The sequence below is a fragment of the Primulina tabacum genome, chromosome 12 (genome assembly GCF_025594145.1).
Source record: "Primulina tabacum isolate GXHZ01 chromosome 12, ASM2559414v2, whole genome shotgun sequence".
NCBI lineage: Eukaryota > Viridiplantae > Streptophyta > Magnoliopsida > Lamiales > Gesneriaceae > Primulina > Primulina tabacum.
The window spans coordinates 2,871,417-2,895,894 of NC_134561.1; the positions used below are offsets into that span (position 1 = coordinate 2,871,417).

The 24,478-nt window shown below is 35.3% G+C and overlaps 1 protein-coding gene across 1 annotated transcript; it reads left to right on the forward strand.

The window, feature by feature from the left end:
• The first annotated feature begins 18,626 nt into the window (after positions 1-18,626).
• LOC142520998 (protein DETOXIFICATION 21-like) lies at positions 18,627-21,224 on the forward strand. The gene is made up of 8 exons (XM_075624179.1): positions 18,627-18,878; positions 19,022-19,563; positions 19,641-19,727; positions 19,810-19,866; positions 19,971-20,209; positions 20,383-20,501; positions 20,591-20,677; positions 20,844-21,224. Exons 1-8 carry the CDS (start codon positions 18,627-18,629, stop codon positions 20,895-20,897), a joined length of 1,437 nt encoding a protein of 478 aa, XP_075480294.1. The 3' UTR covers positions 20,898-21,224.
• Positions 21,225-24,478: the final 3,254 nt, after the last annotated feature.

The window sequence follows — 24,478 nt, forward strand, 5'->3', positions numbered from 1 at the left end:
AAATTGCTAAATCATACAGAAACTGAAGATTGTTGAATAGTGTATGATTTTAACAAAGAAGAGATGATTATAGTGATGTTATTTTGAATTATTCTTAATTTATTATAATTAAAGAATTTTAATCGTTGGGTTGAGATTGAGGAATTATTTGTCAGTTGTTATTAATTCTGATAAATATATGCGGTAGAATAACCGACAATAAACTAAGTTTTGAAGTCGGAATTGAATTATGTTATGATTTCGATTTAATATGAATTTTTGAAGTTTCAAAAGATAATTGAAACTTATATTATTGAATTTGAATGATGTTATTGATGTAGATATCTTATTATACTGATATCTAAAGCTACATCAATTGGAAACGAAGAATTGAGGTATGTTGCGACCGGGTAACATACGACAGGTATCTGTATTATATGATATATGTCGGATTGATTTGATTGATTGGAATGAGAATACATGTCTATATGCCTTATTTGTTGATTGATGTGGCATACATGACATTGAGATTGAGATATCGATGTATAAAATAAATGTTTTGTTAACACACATCGTTTGATGCATACATCGATACATGACATGCACGTTGAGCTATGATCCTTGGATACCCTGATATGATTTGATTGGATTCTGGGGTTTGTGAACACAATTCCTTTGTTGGTATTATATGACCCGTAAAGCATAGACAATTGTGGCCCCGATGATTGGATATGAGATTTGGGATTTGATGGCGCTTTGTCGACGCTATCATACGAGTATCCCTTATTGAGGCCGGTGTGCCAGCTCGAGCATTGATTTGATAGCGATTCGTTTGATTCTGACATGTGCTCAGTGGATGGGCATTTGACCTGATACCTCCACGACTTACATGCATTGCATACCATATATCATTGTTGAGATACTAGTGGTATATATGATAGTTGTTCCATACGGAGCTTTGCTCACCCCCAAGGGGGGCTGTTGTTGTCTTTGTGTGTGGAGAATGGCAGGTACTCCAGGATATCAGGAGACCGGAGATGGTACTTCTGGAGGGAGCCACAGTTTGGGCTGAGGTTTTATGTTTATGTCTTGTTCCTAGTATATATGTATATGTATTTATATACCGGGGCATGTCCCGAGGATATGAGTTGTTTGAATATGATTGGTTATGATTTCGTGTGGGCATGTTTATGATGTGAGATTAAATACTATTTTTAGCATTTAAATTATAGAAGAAATATTTCGGGCTCATTGTAAAGAAATTTTAAAATCGTTTTCCGCTGTAATTAGTTAACCCTAATCAGATTGTGTTGTAATAACGATTAGGAGCTAAGGGCCCCACACATAGTGGTATCCGAGCATAGCTGGGAATGCTCGATTGAGTATTGTGTACACGTGAATAGGCACAAATGAATTGTGCGTATGTGTTTGATTTATTTGTATTACTTGCTCCTACTTGATTTAGTTTGAGTAAGTTGTTGATGAGATTGTTGATATGAGATGATGATGATCTGAAATTGATATTGATTGGTGATATTCATACTCTAATTAGTAGATGGATCCCACGAATGAAATTGCGAGTAGCAGTACTGAGAGAATAGTTGGACAATTTGAAGGATTGTCCATGGATGTAGTGATGGCTCGATTCCAGGATTTAAAACCACCGAAATTCTTTGGCACTGAGAGTGCTGAAAGAGCAGAGGCCTAGTTGAAGGATATTGAGCATTTGTTTAATATCGTTGAATATTCCAAGGCTCGGCGAATGAAACATGCTTTGTATCAATTAAAAGACCGAGCAAAATCTTGGTGGGAAGCCGCTGAGATTGGACTGAAAGAAGCCGGGATTGAAGTCACATGAAATCTCTTCAAGGCCCAGTTTTTGGAGCAGTACTCCCCTCATTCCTATTATACTGCTCAAGAGAATGAATTTAATAATCTGCAGCAGGGAACGATGACTGTTGCAGAATATGCTTCGAAGTTTTCTACTCTGTTGAAGTATGCACCTCACGTAGCTTGGAATGCGAAGGCAAAATATAATAGGTTTGTGAATGGATTACATCCTGCTATATATACTTATGTTGTTTCTGGATTGCCTACCAGCTACGCGGAGGCAGTTGAACGAGCCAAGGCAGCCGAGGCTGGACTTAGGCGAGGAGGTCCACAGTATACTCCTCCACCTCCAATGTCAGCTCAGCAGCCTACTTTGCGGCCGAGAGGTAAGAAGTTCAAGAAGACTGGTACTGTTTCTTCGTCTTCTTCGAGTTCGAGTGGATCACAGCGAGGGAGTCCTGTGTTTGCTCCCTACTGTAGCCATTGTGGGGGTAAACATACTATCGAGCAGTGTCGAGGTATGTTTGGTACTTGTTATCAGTGTGGGCAGGAAGGCCATTTCTCTCGGGTATGTCCGAACAGGGGTACGACTTCTGCTCAACCCCAGCCAGGATTTAGAGGTGGCCCTAGTACTATGATGAGACTGTGCTGTTCCTGTTCCATCTTTTCAGCAGTCGAGTGTCCCACGATATCGAGGACCGGGTGGTCAGAGTGCCCAAGTTCCTCCTCAAGTGAGAGTGTACGCCATGACCGAGGATCAGACGAGAGAAGCTCCTTGTTGAGTGATTGCAGGTATTTGCACAGCTTTGCGATTATCCTGCACGTGTTTTATTTGATACAGGAGCATCTCATTCATTTATATCTCATGATATTGAGTGTACCCCGTTGTATGATACTTTGTCGATAGCCACGCCAGCAGGGAAGATTATTTTGTCTGAGAAAGTTGTGCATAATTGTGTATTGATATATGATGATAATGTGGCATTTCTGAATTTGATTGTCCTCCCAATGCACGACTTTGATTGTATTGTTGGCATGAATATCTTGATGGCAAATCGAGCTACTGTTGATTGTTGTCATGGAGTGGTTCGATTTCAACCGATTGATGGACCTAAGTGGAATTTTTATGGCAAGGGTTCCCAAGCCAAAATTCCATTGATATCTTCCTTGGAAATGTCTCGACTTTTGATTAGCGCGGATGAGGGTTATCTTATCTACGCTATTGATGTCTCGAAGAAAGAGCCTTCTTTAGCTGAGATTCCTGTTGCGAGATAATTCCCGGATGTATTTCCCGATGAGATTCCTGATTTTCCTCCTCATCGAGAAGTTGAATTTAGTATTGATCTTATACCGGGAACTGCGCCTATTTCTAAAGCTCCTTATCGCATGGCACCTCTTGAACTGAAAGAACTGAAAGAACAATTACAGGATCTTCTCGATAAGGGATATATTCGACCGAGTGTATCACCTTGGGGAGCTCCGATTTTATTTGTTCGAAAGAAAGATGGTACTATGCGAATGTATATCGATTATAGACAATTGAATCGGGCTACTGTGAAAAACAAGTACTCACTTTCTCGTATTGATGATTTATTTGATCAGCTTCAGGGTACTTCTGTTTACTCTAAGATTGATCTTCGTTCTGGTTATCATCAAGTACGAGTTCGAGACGAAGATGTGCCTAAAACTGCTTTTCGTACGAGGTATGGCCATTATGAGTTTTTGGTTATGCCTTTCGGTCTCACGAATGCTCCTAGCTGTATTTATGGATTTAATGAATCGTGTCTTTCGAGATTATCTTGACCGATTCGTTATTGTATTTATTGATGATATTCTTTATGTATTCGAAATCGAAAAAGGAGCATGCTGAACATTTGAGACTGGTGCTTTAAATTCTTCGTACTAGTCACTTATATGCTAAATTGTCCAAATGCGAGTTATGGATGGACAAAGTGATATTTTTAGGCCACGTCATTTCGAGACTATGGCATATCTGTTGATCGTGCTAAGGTTGAAGCCGTATTGAATTGGCCGAGACCTACGAATGTTCCTGAGATCCGTAGCTTCATGGGTTTAGCAGGCTATTATCGACGTTTTATTGAAAGATTTTCGAAAATAGCTAAACCTATTACTCAACTGACGCAGAAGAATCAACGATTCATTTGGTCAGATGAATGTGAAGCTAGTTTTCTTGAATTGAAGACGAGATTGACCACAGCACCTGTGCTAACTATTCCCTCAGGTGCCGGAGGATTTGTTGTGTGCACAGATGCGTCTGGTAAAGGTTTGGGCTGTGTTCTGATGCAACACGGAAAAGTGGTTCCTTATGCGTCTCGTCAATTGAAATCTCATGAAACTCGTTATCTGGTTCATGATCTCGAATTGGCCGCCATTGTGTTTGCTCTGAAGATTTGGCGCCATTATTTGTACGGAGAAAAGTTTGTTATTTATTCGGACCATAAAAGTCTGAAATATCTCTTTTCTCAATCTGATTTGAATATGAGGCAACGCAGGTGGATGGATCTCCTGAAGGATTTTGATTGTGAGATTCAATATCACCCTGGATCGGTGAATGTTACTGCGGATGCAAGCCTTAGTCGGAAAGTTCATAATTCTGTTTTAGCATCTGTTTGTGTCGCCAAGGTACATGAAGATATATGTACTTCTGGCTGGACTTTTCACTCGAATTGGAATTCTGTCACAGCATTGCAAATTGAGCCGAACTTGATATCGAAAATACGAAAGGCCTTAACAAAGCGATGCTCAGATTCAAAAGTCGAAAGAGCTTGTATCTGCTGGACATCAGTCTGGATTCCAGATTTCTTCTGATGGTTCTTTACAACTTAATGGTCGGCTGGTAGTTCCTGATGATTTTGATTTGAAATCTGCCCTTCTTCGTGAAGCACATTGTAGCAAATACAGTATTCACCCTGGAGGTCGGAAGATGTATTTGACATCGAGACCTCAATTCTGGTGGAAACGTATGAAGAAGAACATTGCTGAGTTTATTTCTAAATGCTTGGTCTGTCAGCAAGTGAAAGCCGAGAGAATGAAACCGGGAGGATTGCTCCATAGTCTTGAAATCCCGAAATGGAATTGGGAACATATTGCTATGGATTTTGTGACTCATTTACCTCGTTCGCCCAAGAGCTGTGATGCTATTTGGGTCATTATTGATCGACTTTCGAAATCTGCACCTTTTATTTCGTATGAGCGAACTTATCCTTATAAGAGAATGACCCGTTTATACATTGAGAATGTTGTGAGGCTGCATGGTATGCCAGCCTCAATTGTATCTGATCGTGATCCCAGGTTTGCTTCTAAATTCTGGGGTAGTTTTCAGGAAGCGATGGGTACACGTTTGGCTATGAGTACTGCTTATCATCCTCAAACTGATGGCCAAACTGAGCGTACGATTCAACGTTAGAGGATATGTTGCGTGCTGTTGTGATGGACTTCAGAATGGGATGGCAAGATGCCTTACCATTGGTCGAATTTTCTTATAATAATAGCTTTCAGACGAGTATTGGTATGGCACCGTTTGAAGCTCTATATGGGAGACGATCTAGATCACCGTTATTCTGGGATGAGATTGGTGAGAGACAATTGACTGGACATGAAATGATACAGGAAATGAATGATAAGGTTCAGTTAATTCGGCAGCGGATGAAAGCTGCTCAGGATCGTCAAACGATTTATGCGAATAAACGAAGACGACCTTTGGAATTCCAGAAAGGTGACATAGTATTTTTGAAAATATCTCCCTTTAGAGGCACTGTTCGATTTGGCATGCAAGGAAAATTATCTCCTCGTTATGTTGGTCCATACGAGATTCTGGATCGAGTTGGTGATCTTGCGTATCGATTGGCAATTGCCACCAGCTCTATCTGCTATTCATGATGTGTTTCATGTTTCTATGCTGAGGAAATATGAACCAGATCCATCACATGTACTTGCACCTGATGAGGTTGAACTTGATCCTTCTCTTTCCTATGTTGAACAACGTGTTCGCATTATGGATCGAAAGGAGAAGATATTGCGAAATAAATCGATTCCTTTAGTTCGAGTACAATGCACACGGCATGGTGTGGAAGGGTCGACGTGGGAATTGGAGAGCAAGATGCGAGATTCATATCCGCATTTGTTTGATTCTCTTCCATCTGTTCCATTGTATTCAATGTATACTGATCCGTTTACTGATTTTAGTTTTGATATGTACTATAACTGATGACATATTATATGTTTGTCAATGTTATGTATACAGAGATGTTAGAGATTTCGAGAACGAAATCTTTTAAGTTGGGGAGAAACGTGAGACTCCGAAAATAAAATAACATTGATGACATTTTTGTAAATAAGTTGAAAAATATTCAATTTATTATGATGGCATTTTGGTAAATAAGTTGAAAAATAATGAATTAATTTTTAAGAATAAAATATGACATATCTTGGTCATATGAAGTCCAAATGATTTGAGATTTGGATATAACGTAGAAAACTCAAAGATATAGAAGTTTCATGTTTTGAGTTTTTGAAAATTTGATCTTTTGACTCGTTCAAAGGGATATACTGGCATTAAAATCTTAAATATTATATATTATATTATTTTATTAATATAATATAATATTAAAAAAAATTTTGATATATATGAAACTTACCTTCGTCAGTTACATTCTTCAAAATACAGAAGAAAAGTGAGAGGTGAGAGAATAGGATTTTCAATTTTTCTTTTCGATCGTGCGACTTATCGCTTTATCCAATCGACGAACCGACTTCAGTTCTGGGATCGTTGACACGAGGTCTTCGGTTTGAGGTATAAATTTTATATTTTTGGTGATGTTTTAAATTCGTCGATTTTTTTGGAATAAATCCGATAAATTGCTAAATCATACAGAAACTGAATATTGTTGAATAGTGTATGATTTTAACAAAGAAGAGATGATTATAGTGATGTTATTTTGAATTATTCTTAATTTATTATAATTAAAGAATTTTTATCGTTGGGTTGAGATTGAGGAATTATTTGTCAGTTGTTATTAATTCTGATAAATATATGCGGTAGAATAACCGACAATAAACTAAGTTTTGAAGTCGGAATTGAATTATGTTATGATTTCGATTTAATATGAATTTTTGAAGTTTCAAAAGATAATTGAAACTTATATTATTGAATTTGAATGATGTTATTGATTGAAATGAATATGTTATTGATGTAGATAGCTTATTATACTGATATCTAAAGCTACATCAATTGGAAACGAAGAATTGAGGTATGTTGCGACCGGGTAACATACGACAGGTATCTGTATTATATGATATATGTCGGATTGATTTGATTGATTGGAATGAGAATACATGTCTATATGCCTTATTTGTTGATTGATGTGGCATACATGACATTGAGATTGAGATATCGATGTATAAAATAAATGTTTTGTTAACACACATCGTTTGATGCATACATCTATACATGACATGCACGTTGAGCTATGATCCTTGGATACCCTGATATGATTTGATTGGATTCTGGGGTTTGTGAACACAATTGCTATGTTGGTATTATATGACCCGTAAAGCATAGACAATTGTGGCCCCGATGATTGGATATGAGATTTGGGATTTGATGGCGCTTTGTCGACGCTATCATACGAGTATCCCTTATTGAGGCCGGTGTGTCAGCTCGAGCATTGATTTGATAGCGATTCATTTGATTCTGACATGTGCTCAGTGGATGGGCATTTGAACTGATACCTTCACGACTTACATGCATTGCATACCATATATCATTGTTTAGATACTTGTGGTATATATGATAGTTGTTCCATACGGAGCTTTGTTCACCCCCAAGGAGGGCTGTTGTTGTCTTTGTGTGTGGACAATGGCAGGTACTCCAGGATATCAGGAGACCGGAGAGAGTACTTCTGGAGGGAGCCACAGTTTGGGCTGAGGTTTTATGTTTATGTCTTGTTCCCAGTATATATGTATATGTATTTATATACCGGAGCATGTCCCGAGGATATGAGTTGTTTGAATATGATTGGTTATGATTTCGTGTGGGCATGTTTATGATGTGAGATTAAGTACTATTTTTAGCATTTAAATTATAGAAGAAATATTTCGGGCTCATTGTAAAGAAATTTTAAACTCGTTTTCCGCTGTAATTAGTTAACCCTAATCAGATTGTGTTGTAATAACGATTAGGATCTAAGGGCCCCACAATATCTCGCGCCTATGCGCGACTTGTCTCGACGCATATGCGCGAGACCATAGGTCTCGGCGCGTCGTTCACACGGTAGCTCGCGCATATGCGCGCCTCCATCCGGCGCATATGCGCCAACTTCTCTGGACTCGAATTTCATCTTGTGCATAGCTCGCGCATATGCGCGACCACTTCTCGCGCATATGCGCGAGGTCTTCTGCCACCCACGCGCATATGCGCGGCTCCTTGTCGCGCATATGCGCGAGGTGTTCTGTCCTCGCACATATTCCGTGTTTTCTTCCGTCTTTTCGGTCTAAGCCATTCCGTCTATAATCATATCAATTATTTACTAAATCATTTCAGATTAACAGGATAAATTTCTCGGGCCTTACAACCCCAAACTTATGGCTCTAAATCCTGTCTTTATACATGTTGTTGCATGTAAAATCAGATTGATGGTATTGCAATATTGAAAAATCAGATTTGCTAAAAAAAATGAGTATTTTATAATTATACGGTGATTACTATTTTTTCCACCAAGAATCAATTGACAGAGAGTTCATTATTGACAAGTTTTATATTTTATATTTTCAACAATCACATGCTACCACTTATGTAAACTTTAAAATATTTTTATTACCTTTTATTTTTGGCCCTTTTAAATTAATATAATGTTATATTACATATATTTATACATATAAAAATTTGACCAATAAGTCTCTTGTGAGACGGTCTCACAAATATTATCTGTTAGACGAATCAACCCTACCGATTTTCACAATAAAAAGTAATACTCTTAACATAAAAAGTAATAATTTTTCATGAATGGCCCAAATAAGATATTCATATCACAAAATACGACTCGTGAGACCATCTCACATAAGTTTTTGCCTAGTTTTAAATCCTGGTTACACTCCTGGCGAGAGGGATTTTATTTCAACTATCTGCGACTGGAGGCATGATCTTTTTTTCGTGTGTGTTTAGATAAAGAGCTTGCAAATTGATGAATATTTTCAATTCATATCCGGCTTTCGATTTGAGTTTCTTGATTTCTCTTTTTCAAGTAAAAGATTAAATTTTTATATATATGCTGTGAATTTGTAATCTCTAATTGCGCTCAAGCCATTCTTTTTTCTTGATTTTGCTGCTTTTACTATTTTATGCATGTGAATTATGAAAAATTTTACCTTTTTTAGTTATAGGAGTTGATGGAATTATACGTTTTTACATTTGGATCGGTTAAAAAAAATAACATTTTAGGCTTTTTTATTGATACATTATGCAAGTTTATTTAAAGTTAAATTTTATTTTCAAAAAGAGGAACAAAAGGAAAGATCAATGACGAGAAAAATGTGAATTAAAATCGACATCCGATTTAAAGATTATGTCTTAATATCAGCTTATGAATTTTTATTCAATCGAAGATATAATTTTCACCATTCGCCGTTGCATCCTCTTGGTATTTATTATATATTCATGTCATATATCTTTGGTGGCGTGTGAATCAAAGAGAAGTTGTTCTGCTACTAGTGGCCGATCGATCAACAAATCTGTGTGCTTGCTGCAAGGTACAAATGAGGTTAATTAATCATATGTTGGAGTCAATTTCTTGAACGATAATCTGTTGAGTAGTTCTCTTGTGAGATGGTCTCACGAATCTTTATCTGTGAGAAGGGTCAACCCTACCGATATTCACAATAAAAAGTAATACTCTTAGCATAAAAAGTAATATTTTTCATGGATGATCCAAATAAGAGATCTGTCTCAAAAAATACGACCCATGAGACCGTGTCACACAAGTTTTTGCCTAACTGTTAATAGTATGGAATGTCCACACTCATTTCCAATTATTGAATCATGAAAGTTCTGCCTCAAAGGAAAGTTTTGGAAAGATTGACCAATTAGTAATTTACACTTTGGTATTTTTCATGCTCCAAGAAAGGTGTTGAATAACCCCCAAGATTTTGAAGATAGGTTTCATCGTCGTCGTTCATGGATTGTACTGAAAAACTGTTTGTTTTCTGTGGAATTTTGATTTTTGGTTCATGATTTTCACTTCATATGAAACCCATATGAGATTTATAAATATTCACCGGAGTTCACTTCTTAGATTTTCTTGAAAATATCAAATGTTAGGTGTTTTTTATGGAACTGTTTATTTATAGGGTTTGAGATTGTATTCAATTGATTCCTAATTCTTGATGGTATGTTCGTCCATCAAAGAGGGTGCATTGCCCCTTATCTTTGCAATATATTTGGTGTAAAGATAATTTTTTCAAGAAACTCATATGAAACAGTTTCACGTATCAATTTTGTGAAACGAATTTCCGACCTGACCCGAATAACGAAAAAATATTTTTTTTTTTATGTGAAAAATAATTTTTTACTGTAGATATGAATCGGGTCAATTAGTATCACAAATAAAGATATATTCAGAGACCTTCTCATAATTTATTTATCAAACTAATCAATTTATGAATTATTTATAATCATTAAAAAATTGATTTAAAAAATCAAAATATAAATTATAAAAAAATGAATAGATATCTTATGAGACGGTCTCTAAATATATCTTTATCCGTGGATAAGTACATTTCTTGGGTATCTTATAATAAAAAGGGATATAAATTTTTTGATTATATATCCAAGTGATTATTTTTACCCCCGTAGATGTCACTTTTGTTGAAGTTCCGTATTACTACTACATTCATCTTCCGGGAAAGTCCTTATGTGATGAAGATGAATGTATAAATAATTCAGATCTAACATGTAAATTTGACATCAATGATAATTCAATAGAAATGAGTGACAAATTCCTCAAGGGTCTGCTCTATGCTAGGAAAGGTCACACACATGGGAGAAAGTTGAACTACCGAATGAAAAATATGCAGTGGAGTTTAAATGGGTGTTCACCGCAAAATACAACTCTAATGGCCCTTTAGAAAGATACAATGCTCGATTGGTTGCGAAAGATCTTACGCAGACATATGGAGTTGACTACTTTGAGACCTTTTCTCTGGTGGATAAGCTAAATACAATTTGAGTTTTATTATTTGTTGTCGTCAATCTTGATTGTACTTTTAATCAACTAAATGTGAAGAATGCCTTCTTAATTGACCTACTCGGAAGAAGAAGTCTATATGGAACCCTATACTGGCTTTACCAATCAATTTGGATATAAAGTGTGCAGGTTTAAGAATTCCATCTATGGATTGAAGCAATCTACTGAAGCATGGTTTGAGAGCTTTACCAAGTTTCTTAAAAGCCAGAGACATAGTCAAGTTTGATCTGACCACACTCTATTCACAATAAAATCATCTACAAACAAGATCACAATGTTGATTGTTTAGGTCGATGATATAATATTAATTGGGGATGCTATTGATGAGATGAGCCGACCAAGAGAGAGTTTGGCCACATAGTTCGAGATCAAATATTTCGGCGATTGAAGTAATTTTTTGGAATGGAAGTAGCAAAATCGAAGAAATGTATCATGGTGTCTCAATGAATATATGTGTTGGATCATCAGAAAGAAACAAAGATGAGTGGATGCAAACCCTAAGACACTCCGATAGAGAAGAGTGGGAAATTAGGAGAAAATAAGGATGGTGTCACCATCAATAAAGAAATGTATCAAATATTAGTTGGAAGTTTGATATACTTATCACACACACAACAAGACATTTCTTTTGCTGTATGTGAAACCCCGATTTTTTTCAGGAGATAAGAATTTTGATGATAAGCCTAATTTTTGGGATAAATAAACCAAGATCTAAGATTTGATATGATACTGATACCAGATAAAGATCTATGATTTGATTTGATACGATATTGATATCAGATAAAGATCTAAGATTTGATATGATAATTATCCTAGATTTTTAAGTTTGATTTAAATTTTAAACACAAGGATAATACACGATCAGGATAGCAGCCAACCCCTATAAATAGGAGAGCCATGCCATTAGAAATTCACACCTCCATACTTTTGAAATTTCCTCTCTAGTTCTCCCTAGGAATTTTAGAGACTTTGCTCTCTTAGTGTGCCGAGTATCGAAGCTCTGAAGCAGTCCAGATCTAGGCTCAGTTTCGAAATCCTATCATCACCAGATCTCTTTTTTTTTCGAATTATTCAAGGTAAGTGGGTTTTTGTTATACTATAATTCGCACACTTGTCCTTTGTAAGTGCGCTTTGTTATGTATATATTCTTTCGTAAGTGGGTTTTTGTTATACTATAATTTGCACACTTGTCCTTCGTAAGTGGGCTTTTGTTATGTATATCTATTCTTTCGTAAGTAAGTTTTTGTTTGCCACACTTGTTCTTTGAAGTGGGCTTGCGTTTAAAGAAATTATAATTTGTGTACGAATCTCCCTTCAGTTTTTGAAAGTTTGTTCGAGCATAATTCCTTGTTCATAATATATTTTCTTCCAGATTTGTCAAGTTATTATGTTCAAAGCACTGTTAGGATTCGATTGGATATGGAAAAGGATTTCCGAACTATGAACCTTATACGGTGGGATGGTAACCGTTGTACGGCCTCACTCCATAGAGGATTAACATATTGGACATGGCCTCACTCCTTATATGATTAACATATATGAGACTTATATCAGGAAACCATGGAAATGAGATGACTTTCAGTGCTATATAAGTATGCTAAACAAGTGTGATATGTAATGACATGTTATGATTATGAAGTATGAGTATTCGTTATTATTCAAGTTACGATATGCTATGTAAAATTTGAATTCAAGTATATGTATATGTTGTTTCATGTCTCGAACGGCCCCCACTTGCTGAGTATTTCCCAAAATACTCACCTCTTACTTCCTCTCCACCCAGATAAGAACGAAGAGCAAATGGATGAAGATGAGCAAGAGAAATTTTGGGGATGGTAGAAAATCCCGAGTTATTCCAGAAGTTTTAAAGTTTAATTTAAGTTTATCGCTTCTGCACTATTAAAACATTTTTAATCAGTTTATTTTGGTATTTAAGTTGTAAAGACGATTTTTTTTGTTGATTATGATAAATAAACTGGTTTTGGTATATACTGTACAACGAGGCTTGTTGTTTGACGATTATGTGATTGTTGAGCAACGCCGATGTCGACTAACCCCGGTCTCGGGGCGTGACACTGTAAGTATGGTTAGTAAATTTATGCACTCACCATATGAGGAACGCTTAGAAGCTGTGTATCGAACTCTTATGTATTTGAAAGGTACACCAGGAAATGACTCTTCTTTGATAAGTGGGAGAACATGGATGTAAAACTGCAGGATCAGCTACAGACATAAGATCAACATCAAGTTATTGAACTTTCTTGTGGGGAAACGTAGTAACTTAGAGAAAAAAGAAATAAAGTGTGGTTGCTAGAAGTAGTGCATAGGTTCAGTTCAGATCTACGACTTAAGGAGTATGCGAGGTTCTTTGGCTAAAAAGAAATATGGATGATTTGACAAGGCCACAATAAAGCTTCTATTGGAACATTTTAGTTTGGTGTTTGGAACCGAACTGAATTCTAGAGGTAAACTGAATTCAGAAATATAACTTGTTAATAACCTAACTTTTAAATCAGTGTGAAGGATACTGTGAGCTAAACTTATTCTGGGTCGACTAATGTAGATCCACCGAAAGTCTATCATTCATGATAAAATCTTTTCACTTTTTGGTAAATCAGTACAATCAATGATTAAGGGCCAGGGGCAACCGATAAAGTTTTCCATTTTCACCGATCGATGATTAAGGTTCGGAGCTGTACTCAGAATTCTGCATATATTGGAAAGGACGATAACCTGACAACAAGGATATCCACATTCATGAACGGGTATATTTGGAACATGCTACCGTTGCCAAATGAAGGTATAAATAGATCAGTTGACTTGAATCGAGATAGAGTTCCAACCCTCAATCATACAAAGAAAACTGATAATCTCTCTATAAAGCTTTCAAACCCCAACTGAAAATCAGCACACTCAGATAATTCATTATTAAATCAGTTTAAGGATCACATTCGTGCTTAGAAGTTTTGAGTACTATTTGTAACTGAAAGTAAGAAGTCTTACTTCTCAAAAATTCTTTAGATAAGAGTTTTTATTAAGAGTTTCAATCAGGTAGTGTTTAAGTTCAACTGAAGTGGGTGATTTCAAACTGCTTGTAATTACCAAAGTCTTTTAGTGCAAGCCTTCCGCGAGGAAGAAGGTGCGATGCAGGAGTATTGAAATCTCCGAACATCCAGAAACAATTTCGCATTCATCTTACTTTTTCATTTTACTCAAAATTCTTCACCCAGTTCTAATGATTCATTTGTTCAACCATTTTCAGTAAACCGACTTCCGCACGTGTCAACTGATTGAATTGCTAAAAACTTTACTGATAAGAATGACATTTCAATGTTGTTAACTCAATCGAAATATATTTGGTAAATTTATTCAACCCCCTCTAAATTTTAGCTTCGATCCTAACAAGTTTTATCAGGGTTGTTCATTCTTGCCACTGAACAAAATATCCTTGATGGCATTATTAATTAAGATTCAAATGTTTGTAAAGAAGATTTTGATGATTGGAAGATCACGATGCAAGCTCATTTAGCATCTCAAGACGATGATATGTGGTTAGTCATCACAAATGGACCAATGAAGATACTGAAAGAAAATACAACTATAGCCATCACTGAAGGTGCTACTCAAATGCTGGAAAAATCAAGGAGCGGAATGGATGAATGATGATAAGAAGAAAGAAAATCTTGACAATATGACTAAAGACATAATGTACAAAACTCTTGACAAAAACACATTCAGCGAAATCAAAATGTGCAAAAATGCAAAAGAAATCTGAGAAAAGTTTATTCAGCTACGTGGAATAAATGAGAAAACCAAAGAAAACAAGCTCTCCATGGCCATACAGAAGTTTGACAATATAAAGATGAAGCTTGGAGATTCTGTCACGCCCCAGGGACGGGGTTGGACGACACATGCGTTGCTCTCAAATTTACATTCGAAAACAACAAGCCTCAGAAGTACAAAATTCATAAATCAGTCTTTTATTCATAATACTGAATATTGATTATCTGATACAAAGTCAAATGACTAATGTTTTACAGCGGAAATGTAAAACCAAATATAATAACTTCTTAACAGATGTAGCGGAAAACCTAAACTAGAACTGAGAAATAATAGTCTTCTTTACAGCCCCAAAACTGAATCTGCTCTTCTTCTTCTAACATTTCTTCCTCGTTCTTATCTGAGATGTGTTTGGTGGGTGAGTGATATGATCGTTACTCAATAAGCGGGGGGGAGAATAATTCCCAGTTTTCGAAATTATTTTCAACAGAAACAGTAATACAAATGATATACATAAATTCTTATTTTTAGAACAGGAATCAGTATTCAGAACTTAAAATTTAGCAAGTAAGCACTGAGCACGTTCGTGAATTTCATGGCTAAACTGGTATCAGTCCCCTATATGTTCTCTCCTCTAAGGGGTGAGGCCAGTAATCAGTAATCAGGAATCAGTAATGTTTCAGAATATCTATTCCTACCATTAGTTCACTAGGTTTTAGTGCTTCAAAAATCAGAGGTCAGAAATAAAAAATACATACACTTTGCTTCAAAACAGGAATTATCAAACTGATTTCAAGATATTTATACATAAGCCCACTTACAGTAATTTGCTATGAGTTTCGGTTGAAGTCTGGAAATTGGCTTGTTCTCGCTACTGGATTTTCTTGCTCGAAAAAGACACTCTCCTAGCTCGAATTTCAAGTGTTAACTCAAGATTTGTGTAACACGAATTTAGAGATTTGAGGGTGTTATTTATAGGCAAATTTCTGACTGTTAGCCTCCCAATTAATGGCCATAACCTGCCATTATGTGCCATTAACAGCCTTTATCACATGTTAAATGCTTCAGTTACAAGTCATAAGCAGAATCAGTAGTTGTCTGCTGGAATCTCGTGCTACTGCTCTTCTGCTGCTGGATTTTATCTGGTGGAAAAATATCAGCTTCTGAAATATAAGTTGCTGCTGGAATTGCTAACTTCTGTTGAACTTTTGCTTCTGCTGCAAAATCCTAACTACTGTTGGAAATTCAGGTTCTCACAGACTCTAAGTCTGATTTTGATTGAAAAGTTAGTAGAATCATAATAAAACTCAGTGCACTTGGAAAAGTGTACAACAACCGAGAATTGATTCTGAAGGAAATGAGAGGACTTCCAAAAGAATGAGATGTCAAGATTATAACAATGTGTGAATCCAAATATTTGAGCAAGATGAAGCTCTATGATTTGTTTACGAACTTAAAAGCTTATGAATTCGAATTGCAAATCAGAGACGATAATCAGTCTACCGCTCTATTAACTAAGGCTTTAATTACAGTGAAACTGGAACCATCCGTTTCGAATGAAAAATTAGTTGAACAATTGAGCAACGATGCCATGTCACTGTTTGTGAAGAAATTTGACAAGTTTTTAAGGAAAAAAATCAAGGCAATTTTCAAGACTCCAACCTAATATTCTATCAGGAAAAAGAGTCAACTGGTAATTCCAATGCATGTTTTAACTGTGACAAAACTAGCCACTTCACAGAAGACTGCCCTAAACCTAGAAGGGATGACATGCAGTCATCTGAGAAGGACAAGAGATCTTTTGACAGAAGGAGATCTAAGGAAAATAAGAAATTCTCTAAGAAGAAGCATGACCAAAAGGTGTTGGTGGCCGAGAAAAATAAGTCAAAGTGGGCTGGTTCAGAATCTGGGTCATCTGAATCAGAAGACTTGAGTAGCTCCAGTGATGATGAAGAAGTGAAGTGCTTAATTGTCAATGATGCTGAGCTGGAATCTACCAGTGAACATGTATTTGACTTTATTTCAACTGACATTACACAAGAGGACCTTGTCAACGAACTAGTTTCATCATGGAATAAGTCTTCCGTTACCTTAGCTGAAATGCAAGAGTTACAGAAACCTATTGGAGGCAAAGCTAGTCTCGATTTAGGCAACAAGGAAAGCATTCTCGAGACAAGTGCTCAACCAAAACTTAATAAGTGAAAAGGAAGAACCTATCTATCATGTTGCCAAGCCTATTGAATATATGAGCAAAGGTAGAAAGTTTGGTGTTGGTTACGTGTCTGAGAGTTTCAATGCTAAGCCAAACTGGAAGCCCATTTAAAACAGTCAAGCTAGGCATAACTTGATCAAAGGAAAGTCTAACCGATACTTTAACAGCAAGCCTATTCAGAAATGATATAGGCTAACCAATGAATTTGGAAAGGGTAAACAACATATGGTTTCTATTGCACACAGAACACACCACACACACAACCTATTTGGAACACATCAAGTGGTCAATCAGTTAAACTGATCCAAGTTTGGGTTCCAAAAGGAATAACCCCGTCTGGACCCAAGTAAATAAAAAAAGATATTCACAATCTGTGATTGGAGGACACATTGACTGAATAACCCATTTTATTTCACTTCAAAAATTTTGGTTGCAAATGTTTTATCCACAACAATGGTAAAATCATTTGAATGCTTTTGATGCTGTCAGATGAGGGCATATTTCTTTGATATTCTTCAATAAGTAAAGCTTATCGAGTATTTAAAAAAGAACTCTGAATGTTGAAGAATCTGTGCACACTTATATTTGATGAAATAGTGTCGATTGACTAGTCAATTGGTCCAACCAAACATATTGACCGATTTGAAGGAATGAATCTGGAGGATGAAAGTGAAGATGAATTCTATAAAAGAACTCCTCAAATTCTAGAACCAGAGCTGATTGATCAATCAGTTCAAAAAAATATTCAAAAAAATAGTACTCCAGTTGACCAGTTTGCTAATGCACAAAGATCTAATAGAATCCCAACTGATGACAAACAAACTAATATCAACTCAACTGAGAAGAACCAAACTGAACTCAATCCAATCGATTCAGTTTACATAACATTATTGTTGAACAATTTATAGATGGAACGAGAATTGTGCACCTAGCTCCGTAACAGGTAATCCAACTGCGAGCGCAGATGATCAATCAATTTTTACGTGTTGCATTTATTTCTAATGTTGAACCTAAATATAATGACTGAGCTCTAACTGATACTAACTGGATTGATGCTATACAAGAAGTGCTCAATCGTAGGTCAAAAGCTATAGTTTTTAGTAAAACGAAAAGCACTCGATCTTACGCTAGCTTAGTTCTATATGGAAATTTCGACAATATCACTTTGTTTATGCAGATTGCACTATAATTCTTTGAGAATAACGATAATCAGATAAACTTGGTTTTGCTTTTATTTTCTTTTCTGTATATTCTCTAGCCCCCGCTTGTTCTCATTCTTATGTATGGCAACAACAAATTACCACTAATAAGGTGATGAATACTTTCGATTGTTTCGGTTTTTGAATTTAGAATTTTGAAAAGCATTTAGATTTTAATTTTGGAACCAGTTTAAGCAAGATGACTAAATTTGGATATTTTTTCTTGGCTTTTCAAGTTTCACAGTATGGAAGTTTGTCGTGTCAAGAATTAGGTGTGCATTTTATATGGTAACCTGCATACTATCATGTACTGATATTTCTATCTCTCTGTTGATTGTGGCAGAAGAAAAACGGGAAGGACAGTTAATGGAAAACAATACTAGGGAAGCTTTGTGGAATGAGGTAGCGGCCAAAAACCAAGATGAGAGTCTTAAACATAAGACATGGAATGAAAGCAAAAAAATATGGGTTGTGGCTGGCCCTGCTATATTCACTCGGTGCTCGACATTTGGGGTGATCATCATCAGCCAGACATTTATTGGACACATTGGTGCTACTGAGCTTGCTGCCTTTGCTCTCGTTATTACTGTCCTTATGAGATTTTCTAATGGATTGTTGGTGAGTTGTTCAAACTTTTGTTTTGAACGAACTTGATATGAGGCGAAAACGCTTGTTCCTTTGAGACTAGATATGCACGTTTAATGAACTATATATGATATTATCTTTCAACTTTTGGTTAGTTTTTCAATTCAAATTTGCAGTTAGGCATGGCTAGCGGATTGGAAACTTTATGTGGGCAAGCATATGGTGCTAGACAGTATCACATGCTTGGGATATTCCTTCAACGATCATGGGTCGTCTTGGTTCTAGCATCAATATTATTGCTGCCTATTTTTGTTTTTGCTGCCCCGATATTTAAAGTTTTGGGACAGGATGAAAGTATCGCGGACACGGCGGGAACTATTTCCCTTTGGTTCATTCCCGTGATATATTCCTATATCACATCCTTCAGCTGTCAAATGTTCCTACAAGCACAGAGCAAGAACAAGATTATCTCTTATTTGGCAGCATTTTCTTTGTGTATCCACATTCTTCTCTCATGGCTTTTGACAGTCAAATACAAGTTTGGAATTGTTGGTGCCGCCATATCCACTATTTTCGCATACTGGATCCCCAATATTGGTCAACTGGCATTCATATTCTCCGGACAGTGTAAAGAAACATGGAAAGGTTTTTCAATGTTAGCTTTCGAAGATCTTTGGCCTGTAATCAAGCTTTCTTTGTCGGCTGGTGCCATGCTCTGGTTAAGCTCTTTTTCTACAACAATGTTGTGTCTGTGCCGTTAATATCAGATTAACTTTTTGTTTGATTTGGTTTCAGCCTTGAACTCTGGTACACTTCCATATTGATTCTCCTGACAGGGAGATTGAAAAATGCGGAGGTTGAAATTGGCGCACTATCCATATGGTAGCTCTCTTTCTCTATTCTGCTCAATCTTATTTTTGGTTCGGTTGGGAATTGAACATTATAACTGTGTTCTTTCTTGCAGCCTGAACATCAACGGGTGGGAAATTATGATATCTTTTGGTTTCTTGGCTGCAGCGAGGTGATATGGTCGTTCTGAATAGCCCACGATTTGTTTTATATCGACACTACGAAAAATCGTAAAAATTGATTATAGCTAACCACATGTGTGCACTTCAATCCTAGTGTTCGTATCTCGAACGAGCTTGGAAGTGGAGATCCTAGAGCTGCGAAATTCTCGATCGCGGTGATAGTCATAACATCGTTTTCCATCGGCCTCGTTCTCTTCGTTGTTTCTCTCTTCTTGAGGGATCATATAGGTTACATGTTCACAAAAAGTCCTCAAGTTGCAGCAGAAGTGGCTCACTTGTCTCCTCTTCTAGCTTTTTCCATGCTCATGAATAGCGTTCAACCCGTTCTTTCTGGTAAAGACTTCTTCCATCTCGATCTTGTCGATGTTCTTGAATCCAACCTAAAGTTTGACATTCTACATTAACAAAAACTCATGTTTTAGGAATTGGAGGCCAACAATTTGTTCCTAGCTCGATCAAAACTAACTAAATAAACGTCGATGATCCTGTGTTTTTCGTTTTCTCAGGTGTTGCCATTGGCGCCGGATGGCAAACCACTGTAGTCTATGTTAACATAGGATCCTATTACCTCATAGGAATCCCTTTTGGAGCCATTCTTGGTTATGTAATCAAATTACAACTCAAGGTTCGCATCCACTCGTTTCATATAGACTTTTTGTTTTTCAATTACATAAATTATTATCATCAATAATCAGAGTCTAAACACAATCACAGGGAGTTTGGATAGGAATGCTAACAGGCACACTCATCCAAACTATTATACTCATCACACTAACTTGTAAAACTGATTGGGAGGAACAGGTAATTGTTTCCTTTCACATGATTTCTGTTTGTTTGTTTTTTGCATACGCGATCCATAGGAGCGAAAGATAAGCCGAGCTTCTTTCTAAAGCCCTCGAAATTTTTCAGAAGCTTAGCTTGTTAACCTGATTCTGACCTCCTCAATTTGTTGATTCTCATTTTGTAGGTTTCAATAGCTCAAAAGAGAGTTAACAGATGGTTGGTGGAAGCTGAAGAGTAGATAAAGGAGTACTAGATGCCTGAACAATCTCACTCACATGATAAAATCTTATTTATTTTATATACATGCTATTAGATTAGATCAAAGATCCAAAAATATAAATGCCCTACAATCATTTATACTCCGAGACCATATCGGTGCTGCGGATAATCGCACTCACCTAATAAGCTCAAGGGACTCTTCCATCTAGAGTGCTAGTTGTTTTCATTTCGGTTTTCTGCTATGGATCATCAACATTGGTGCTATCTTTGACAGTCGAAAAAATAGATGGAGCCATGACAACATCATAAAGGTTTACCATCTGTTCAGTATCTGTAGTGTGGTCACATTCATATTAGAGCTTTTTTACTATCAAGAGTAGTCATTGAAGAATATTTGGATACTTTTGGTTTTTTTTTTTTTTAGCTTTGAAAATTTTATATTATTAGATTATCTGTTTAAAAATTTTAAAGGTAACTTTCATCAACAAATGATAACTTAAATTCAAAAAAAAATAAAATAAGAGCTCAATTAAAATTTTAACTAAATAGCTCATTCAATCTTTGTCTCACAAAGTAACTGCAGATTGCTACTTGTATTATTTCATTCTATGTCTTCAGCTTACTAACTTATGGATTTAAGCCATCATATTCAAATAGGTCTTATCGACGAGGTCCAACTCTGCATTTTCCATGAGACACTGCACTTGCTCATCTTCGCTTTCGCTGGACGAGTTCTTAGATGCTGATGATTCATAATTAGGATAAGTCCATTTGATTTTTCTTCTTCAGCAATCAAGATATTTCAATCTCTTTTTATACTTTCCGGTTCCTCTTGTCATCCTTCTTTGGTCTAGGATAAGCTGCTATAAAATGACTCTTCTTGCCGTAGTTAAAACATATCATCAGTCCTTGAAGTTTCTTTTGTGTCGAGAGTTATGAAACGTCTTTGTTCTCTCACAACATTCAACCACAACACCAAGTGCTGTGCATTTTTTACACGAGATGATCACATGATCGTCTCGTTTAATCTAACGACTTTTTAAATTTATATCATATAGTGTGATGTCCACAAGATGATAATGTAATCATCTCGTATAAAAACTGAACAGCATCAAGTGCTGTATTTTCAACACAGTAGAAGATTCAAATCCATCGTTAAATGTTCGATGATTGTTCCCTTCAATGCTTGAAATTTCAATGGAAATACTCTGAGGTGGAGCAAGATTGTACAATGGCTTTGGCGAAATAGAAGACATTACCATGTATCCTTGTCTTTATTACAAACACAATTATAGAGTACTGGGAAATTAATGTTCTTGGAAACAAATTTTGACATAATTACTCCAAATCAGTCCATACTGAGTCCACAAATCATCCATTAATTGGCCAAAATTTTGAGCACCATGACTTACATGGTTTTTAAAATGAGTAATGTTATATGTACCACAATTTTTATAACACGAAATTTTAATATAAAAATTTCATTTATCAAAATCTCAAAAAATAGTAGCAAAATTTCACGATATAATTGTTATAAATATCGATGTGCGATATTTTAGTTTTACTTTTAGTATTATCTTTTTTAAATTTAGGTCATGCAAAGTCTAAAATCATGGTTTTAATTCACATATGTGACGCACAAAAAATATCCCTTGATCCAAGAAATATAAATTATTTTAGAATTAAGAAATATAAAGTTTAATACATGGAATCAAAGAAAATTTTGACAATTCAGGCTAAATTTTTTAAAACTATACCAGACAGACCTTTAAATAACTGGTGAATTACTATGGACTGTTTCTTCAAAAAGATTAACATCCTTTGAGGGGAAAAAAAACGAATATAAAATGGTAATTCATAAATTATTATATTTTAAACAATTTCTCTTCATCCTATCAACCAAATCAAATAATAAATATAAAAATGGACGTCTTGGGTAATTAATTTATACATGATGATTTACTCCGACATAAAACAAAACTTACCTCTCAAATATATAAATAAATAAATAAATATATATATAATATGTTGCACAACTACCGTGTACATTTATGTGAACAAAAATGAGGTGTTACTCACCTGTTAGACGTGATAAAACATAAAAAAATTACTCATCCAATAAGTGAGTGACACATTATCGTTGTTTATATAAGTGTATATGGTAGTTGTGAAAAATATCAAAATTATATATATATATATATATATATATATATATATATATATATTTGTGTGTGTGGTGTGTTGCACACCTACTGTATACTGTGAGCAATGAGATGTCAATCACCTATTAGACATTATGAAACATAAAAAAATTATACATGCAATAAGTGAGTGACACATCATCGATACTTATATAAGTGTATATGGTAGTTCTGTAAAATATCAAAATTATATACAGAGGCGGCCCTGGGATGGTCAATATGGGGCCACCGCATAGGGCCACCAGCTAGATACGGCCCCAATTAAAATGGAGGTAGGGGTATATTGGTTTGGATATTTGGGCTTTGTATTTTATCTTTAAATTTTCTAAAATTTAATAGTGGATAGTGGGCTTATCAATTTTGCACTTCAAATTTTTATGTTGACCATTACATTTAAAAAAGACCTTATATTCAAAGAATTTTTTTTTTTTTGGCACCGGACCCTTCAAAGTCTGAGACCGGCCCTGATTATATATATATATATATATATTCCAATTAAAAAGTAATTTGAAAACAATTGAAAGATAAATTCTACCTACAAGTACTTGAAAAAGGACATGTCTATTTTTCTACGTCTTGTCTCTTTTTCTTGGTCTTTTATTAAAACAAGTCGGCCATGTTTTAGGTCATGTAATCTTTTTAGTCAAAAATTTGATGCGATAAAATGAAAAAAATAATTAATGGTGACATCAAATCTTGTAGTTTCATTTAATTTTATATTATACCGACAATAATGACGACTTCTACTGTCTGTCTGAAAGTAAAATGTTCGTGTCTTAAGATTTGTTAATATTTGTCGAATGTCTTCGTTAAATGTTCCCGGCGCATTTCACATCTTTGTTTTTAAATATATTAGTATTTCACCCGTGACATGAACGAAATATTATTTTATGTAATTAATTATTAAATTAGTAAGTATTAGTGTTTGAATAATTATTTAAAATTATTGATATAATATAATGAATATAAAAACATAAGAGTAACACACAACTTAAAACCATAATCGAAATTAAATAGAATGATAATATAATTAAATGTAGTTTTTTGAAAGAACATCATATTTAAATTTGAATTTTAAAAAATAAATTGAAAATAATTCATATTTAATTACGTATTTATTTTCCATGTAGATAGATCGTATCAACGAACTAATCAGAGTTCAAGCACCAAATATATTTTTGAATGATTTATCTTACGGGTGACGCTGAACATTGTACTCATTTTTTATTTTTATTCTAATTGAAAATTGATTGTCTGAACGTGATTCAGAAATCATATTGAATTATTTATACATTTTATAATAATAACTAAATATATCGTAGTAACACAATCTCAAATTAAATGAATTATTATAATAGATGTAAAAATTTAAAAGTAGTTTATGTTTTTAATGAAACTC

Excerpts from the sequence above, each read along its gene's own strand:
- LOC142520998 (XM_075624179.1), top strand. The coding sequence starts at position 18,627 with ATGGAAAACAATACTAGGGAAGCTTTGTGGAATGAGGTAGCGGCCAAA. Across the intron at positions 18,879-19,021 it reads GATTTTCTAATGGATTGTTG|TTAGGCATGGCTAGCGGATT; the intron begins GTGAGTTGTTCA and ends TCAAATTTGCAG. Across the intron at positions 19,867-19,970 it reads GGTTTCTTGGCTGCAGCGAG|TGTTCGTATCTCGAACGAGC; the intron begins GTGATATGGTCG and ends CTTCAATCCTAG.